Here is a 6,404-nt window from a genome sequence, read left to right as displayed (position 1 = left end):
AATGAGACAGGTCACAAAAGGACGGGAGGAAACAGCTGGAGAAAGTGTCAAATGAAAAAGAAACGTAGAGTGTGAAGAGGGAGACCCAAAGAAGAAGAAGAATGGAGATTGATTTAAGAAACTAGAAAGAGAAAATGAAGCAGTCACTGCTGGAAATTGGACTTTTAGTGGTGTTTAAAAAACGCCGCTAAATCTATCAAAAACGCCGCCAATTCTTTTTGTGACGTTTAGTACCAAGCGTTGAAGATGCGGCCGTCGCTGTAACTTTTTGACGTTTCAAAAACGTCGTGATATTAGTATAGGAGGCGTTTTAAAAAACGCCGCTAAATGTCCTACTATACACACGCTGACGTCACCAATAATATTTAGCGACGTTTTGAAAACGCCGTGATATCTGTTTTAAAAAATATGACCGTTAGTATTTAGGTTTTAGGAGGCATTTGTAAAAACGCCGTCATATCCCTTTCCCTCTTTTTTTTTTTTTTTTTTTTTGAAATTGTGCTAATTTTATTTGATTGAATTTAAAAAATGCCTCTAATAAAACTAAAATATAAAATATTAACTCTCATTTAAATACCTGTAATAAAACTAACATATAAAATAATAACTCCATTCAAATAATGAAACATTAATTCAGTATCTCATTCAATTAATATCCAATCACCATTACCCACAAAATAACATTTCCAAAATCCAAAAATCATGTTTTAACATTAACCACAAACTAACATATATCCAAAAATCATGTTTTAGCATAGAAGTTACTAATAAAAAAGATTGGGTATGCCTCGGGGATGAATGGGAAACAGTTTTATCCATTCATCATGATTAAAAGGTAAATCATAACGACATAAAAAAAATAAAAAAGATTGGGGATTGATAAAATATTTCTTCCTGTAGTGATGTCATATTTCTTTACATCCAGCAATAAGGAATAAAATCTTTCTATGAATGGAGCATATGCTATGTCGACCTGCAACATAGAAATTTTGACACAGATTAGGGGTTCCATTACAATTTACAAATTGACTATATATTCACCAACTTCTTGGAAAGTATATATTAGGTCGCACTTCTTTGACTACAATGCATAGCACAACTGCATTTGTAGTTCAAGTAATACATCATAATTTTAAATATAAGAACAGTAAAGATGGAAAACCAATATCAAATTAGTAGATTGCAACTAACTTACTAGACTGAACTAACCAAGGAAGAAAGGTCCATCAGTAAATTTGAAGAGAGCTGATTCGAGGTAATCAAAAGCAGTACCTGTCAAGGTTTATTAGAGCGGGTCACATTATGATTCATATAAAATGTTAAATTTCTTTCTAGATCGTAGTACTTCAAAAAAAAAAAACATAGCACGTCTTGAATCTTACTGATTTCATTTTCAGATCCTTCCTTCAGTGAAGTGATCACGGCCAGATTAAAGGTGTTTGTGTAGGATAGCAACTCCTCAGCAAATTCTCTCTTGGTGGGATCCTACAGACATTTGATACGCTCTAGAATTCAAATTTTTGAAGCGATAGAGAGTTGAATTTTATGTCAAGAGTGAAAAATCTACTTACATCAGGGTAAAGAGCTGGTCCTTCAAAGTAGCTATCAATATATTTTAGCAAATCAAGACTCACTCCTCGAATTTCATTATTGTGCTCCAGTGATGGCACCTACTAATTTTGAAAAGGAAAAAAGAAAAGAATCCACAAATATCATAATCCATGAAACAAGAGGGCTCTCAACAGATTTTGTGATTTTTTCCTCATTTGATAGATATAAATTTCTGCAATTTTAAGAAGAGAACGAGGAACACAGAAATTACCAAACAGTATTTTCCGAACAATTAATTATGGTTGAGAATGTAACCTTATTTGGTGGGTAGACTTTTTCCTTGTACCAATCTGGCCTATTTTGAAGATCAATAGGAACTAATTTGATCTTCTCTTGCAGACCCTGCACAAAGAAGTAAAGAAATTTCAAATCGAGAATTGCAGTAACATGAATAAAAGAAAAAAGAAAAGAAATAGTAAAGCAGAAAAATTATCCATAAAATTTAACACAACCTTGTAATTCCGTGCTATCCAAACACGCTGCGTATATGGACAAATGTAAGAGGTGTACAACCTTCAGGAAATAAAAATGGAACATGGTGATCAGAAAATGCATGAGAACACGCAGAAACACACACAAACGTGAAACACACACGCACATGTATCCCAATTGAAAACCAGCAAAAAATTTCAAACAGTGATAGTAACATATTAACTTGGCATGATTCAAAGTTCAGACATTGATAGTGTGTCCTATGGAATTTGATAACCAAATCATTTGCTTCATCTGTCTTGATGTTTTAGCACACAAAATTACACCACGAATATATTCTGCTAAAATGTAGGCTAAATTTTAATCAACTCACAAATGTATGTCATAAAAAGCTGTTCTATACATAACTCAAAAAGGATGTACCCAATGCACAAGCACCCACTTTGCAGCAGGGTCTAGAGTGATAATAAATCACACACATTTAAGATGGAAAAGAAGAACAAATGCACATGAATGATAAATCACACACAGACACAAAGAACACAAACGTCACCCCCAAAACTAGGTTATGTCCACGGCTGTTGTCAATTCACTGATAATGTCTCCTCTCGACTATAAATTCTTTAAAAATTAAGACAATAGGTCGTAAGTGCGGAAAGAATAATAATAGACATCTTCCAAATTTATGGTTGAAATTCGCAATTGAATGGTTAGTGTCTATTAATTATAGGATTCACACTACCCAACAAATTATACAAACTAACGGTGAGATGCATTTATAATTTTATATTTACATTCTCGGATAGTTTGATGAAAGAGAAAAATTAATTAGCACATTTTCTAACGATTTGATGAACAGAGTTATTAGATGTGACAATTATTAGATTGAAAAGAAATTATTCAAAAAGAAAAAGCGTGACAGCATTCACACCTGCAATTTATATAATAGAATAGAAATACACATGTAATGGAGATAAAGGTAAGAGTGAGATTTTGAAAACGAGCAAACCTTGTGGTTCCATCAAAAAGAGGAGGTGGGTCAGAGCTAGAATCAAGAACAGGGGGAAGAACTTCCTCAACATCACCACCAACCCTGCCAAATGCCAATATTATACAAAGCTGTATTTATTGTATATGAATATGACCCACACAATTGAAAATAAAAATCACAAAACAAAACCCACTTCAACAATTAAAGATCAGATTACATAAATATCATAAAAGACACATAAAAATCTAGAAAAAGTACATTTGGGCATGGATGGTGTTGGAGATGCCCTGGTTTCCATGGAAGAGAAAAATATATTATATCATTTTCCATAGAACTCAGAGATTCCCTCTAGAAAAACTAAAAACAAAGATTAACAAAACTAGACAGTTAATTTGAATGTTATTTTGGGGGGTGGTTTTAATTTGCAACCACTATACCTATACCTTCGCTATGTGCCAACAAACCTCAGCAATTGAAGCGGATTGAGTACTGTGAGATAGTTCACGAAGAAAGCGACCAAATTGGCGGACAGCAATAGAGATGGCTGGAACAACAGAGGAATTGTGGGCAGCTTCCTCGTCGATGGGCGACTCCTCCAGCTTCTCTTCTTCTGCTGAGTTCCTCTCTTTTTCTTCATCTGATAGTAGCATTTCTTTGGGTTCCATGGTGTCCGATTCAGAAGGTAGTGGAGTGATAGTGTCTTGATTGACTGGTGAGAGCACAGCTTCATCAACAGTTGGAGTTATCTCTGGGGTTTCTTCTACAGGCCTCTTGGTCACATCCTTATGCTATATATTAAAATTTCCAATTTCATAAACTAAATGTAAAAGAGCGGGTTGAACATGAGAAAAAAAAATGCTATTTACTTTTTAAAAAAAAAGAAAAAAAAAGGTTCATGATTTCAATATATGGTGTAAATTTATTTGTGTGATGTGGGTCACATTCTAAACAAATGAATAACTACAGTAGCAGTGTGTTAGGCATGCTGTCATCAAATGATGAGAATGCAAGATGTACACATAAGCAAAATTGTGCAAAAAGGAGTCAAATTAAACTTATTTAGATTTTGAAAGACTATAACAAAATTAAATGAATTTTGGAGGGAAAAATACTAATTTCTGTTATAAGTACTTAAAGTTATATGGAAATAAGGAGTCAAAATTACCCATAATTATAACTGCAAAAGTGCATATCTTCAAAATTGGCCTCAAAATAAATAAATAAAAAAAGAAGTAACCATTAAAAGACTAATTATTATTAGGTGGAAAGAAATTTAGTATGACTTTACAAGAGGAAGAACAAACCTCAAGCAACTTCAGCTCGCTACTAGAATGTAGGTAATGAGCAACCCTATCCTTCTCTCGTTTCAAACACTCCTCAGCCTAGAGTTACAAAAGGATTTTTTAGAAATTATATAGGATTATCAAACAAATATATCTGACCTTAACAAGAAAAAAAGAAAATGAATAGATGTTTACTTTCAACATATAATCTGGACAGGAATCTTCCAAGATCCAGTTTGATCCAGTTTCAAGATCAAGTTGACAAATCAGGAAGAAATACAATGCCTATGAGTGGAAGAAATTTCAAAATTACACAAAAAAAATTTTATTTATTTATTTATACAATAAAAGGAATATCAATTATTTTTTTGATCCTATCTATTTCCTAGATAAAGTGGAGATCTCGATTTCAGTTCACAACATTGCATTGCGCTACTTCGTCAATCATAAATTGGAGATCTCAATTCGATCCATGAAAAAGGAGATGATCAGGCTCCTGGATTCCGGATTTTGCTGCCTAAATCCAATGTGCAGGTTGTGTATAGTGCTAATTGCAATTTGATTACGGATAAGGCTTTGCTGGTAATTTACTTGATTCCATTTGGGTACTAATTTACAAATCATAATCTCCCATATCATCACATGTAGCTGTGCCATCATAAACAACAATATCACTGCCTGCCTACTGATGAATTTCTAAAAAATTTCTTATATGTCGTCTAAAATTTTTCTGAATAGGAGCAAAAAAGAAAATTTTCCATTGAAAACTACCTAATTTGCAACTTCCTCAGTCTGACTTCTGCAGGGTAGAAAAAAATCATTGAAAACTACATTTTGGTTTTTTCCTATGTCATGAATTCACATAAATGGGGTTGTCCATAAAACCTGAGGTGTTGTTTAGTCCTAGATCTGTTGGGTGAGTTTGATTCATGCACTCTGACATTGTTTTCAAAATTCTCTCTCCTAACTGTCCCACTTTCTTTGCCAATGCTATTTTTAAATAACACCCCCTTGAATGAGTTCTTTTACCAATCTATCAGAAGAGGGTAGTACCAAACTAAAATAATAATAATAATAATAATAATAATAATAATAATAATAATAATAATAATAATAATAATAATAATAAGCAATTCAATGATAAAAATATTTTTTTAAAAAATGCTAATTACTAATCTGAATAGATGACGATTAAGGTTTTTTGAAACACACATCTCACATTGACTTGAGCAGTCAAGGCTATTTTTGCTAACTAAGAAAAAAAATATCACAATTGCAATGCTGCAGTGTTTATAGAGAAGCTCATATACTCATACTTCTCAATGAAACTTCCTATATAATGATTTTCACGAAAAAAAAAGGAGCTTAGTATCCAAGTATTAATCTGATTATTATCCACAACAGATCACTAATTCAAGTGTTTTTGAATCACTGTTTTCTATTTTCAATACAAGTTCTTCCACATCCAAAGTCTTTATAAGGCTTTATTGAAGATCATAATAATGAATTGAGAGATATGTTTCCATTACAGCACTGAAATAGGCTTCGAAATGAAGAGTTTCAGAGAGAGACAGAGAGACGACGGAGCTCACCTTAGTAGACGATGGTGCAGATGGTGTTTTGGAGCTTCGAAATCGAAATCGCTCTGAGATGAAATCACCGAGATCGATCTGAATCTCTGTGAATGATAAGCTTTTAGAGAGGGTTGACACAGAGAGAGAGAGAGAGAGAGAGAGAGAGAGAGAGAGAGAGAGAGAGAACTCACCTACCTCGTTCGTGCAGATGGTGGCGGCGGTGGAGCTTCGCGATCGAAATCAAAATCAGAGATTCAGATGAAATCGAAATCAGAGAAGGCGTAAGGATTCAGATGAAATCGAAATCAAAATCGAAATTGATCCATTGATTTCTGCTGGAAGAGATTAGGGCATTCTGCTGGGAGAGATTAGATTAGGGCATCTGCTTAGAGAGAGAGAGAGAGAGAGAGAACGAACGATAGAGTGATGAGTGAGTAAAAGATTAGGGCATCCCCTGATGAGTGAACGAGTGTATTACCTAGGTAGCCAGAGAGAGGGCATTTGAAGGCGCTT

At 33.8% G+C, this 6,404-nt stretch overlaps 1 protein-coding gene across 2 annotated transcripts; it reads right to left on the bottom strand.

Annotated features, from left to right (window-relative positions):
- Positions 1-531: 531 nt before the first annotated feature.
- Positions 532-3,809, bottom strand: LOC114308542 (glutathione S-transferase L3). 2 transcript variants are annotated; one of them, XM_082867986.1, is made up of 8 exons: positions 3,499-3,809; positions 3,053-3,136; positions 2,064-2,124; positions 1,867-1,953; positions 1,572-1,670; positions 1,383-1,485; positions 1,210-1,272; positions 532-973 (listed from the first exon to the last, which is right to left on the bottom strand). In XM_082867986.1, the coding sequence occupies exons 1-8, from the start codon at positions 3,762-3,764 to the stop codon at positions 906-908; spliced, it is 831 nt and encodes a 276-aa protein (XP_082724112.1). In that variant the 5' UTR covers positions 3,765-3,809; the 3' UTR covers positions 532-905. The 2 variants fall into 2 exon arrangements, with proteins under 2 accessions (XP_082724112.1, XP_082724113.1); XM_082867987.1 differs by having other exon boundaries at positions 534-973; positions 1,196-1,272; positions 3,499-3,807.
- Between the last annotated feature and the right edge of the window lie 2,595 nt (positions 3,810-6,404).

The sequence above is a fragment of the Camellia sinensis genome, chromosome 5 (genome assembly GCF_055761805.1).
Source record: "Camellia sinensis isolate YWXY chromosome 5, ASM5576180v1, whole genome shotgun sequence".
In the NCBI taxonomy this organism is placed as follows: domain Eukaryota; kingdom Viridiplantae; phylum Streptophyta; class Magnoliopsida; order Ericales; family Theaceae; genus Camellia; species Camellia sinensis.
The sequence above is the reverse complement of the archived record's forward strand: the minus strand, read 5'-3'. Positions and strand labels throughout refer to the sequence as shown.

What these genes read in the sequence shown, in the direction of transcription:
- LOC114308542 (XM_082867986.1), bottom strand. Translation starts at nt 3,764, where the DNA reads ATGAAGCTGTGCTCTCACCAGTCAATCAAGACACTATCACTCCACTAC. An exon ending in AAGTCTACCCACCAAATAAG is followed by an intron (nt 1,671 to 1,866) that starts GTTACATTCTCA and finishes CAAAATTAGTAG; the next exon opens with GTGCCATCACTGGAGCACAA. An exon ending in GACCAGCTCTTTACCCTGAT is followed by an intron (nt 1,486 to 1,571) that starts GTAAGTAGATTT and finishes AAATGTCTGTAG; the next exon opens with GATCCCACCAAGAGAGAATT.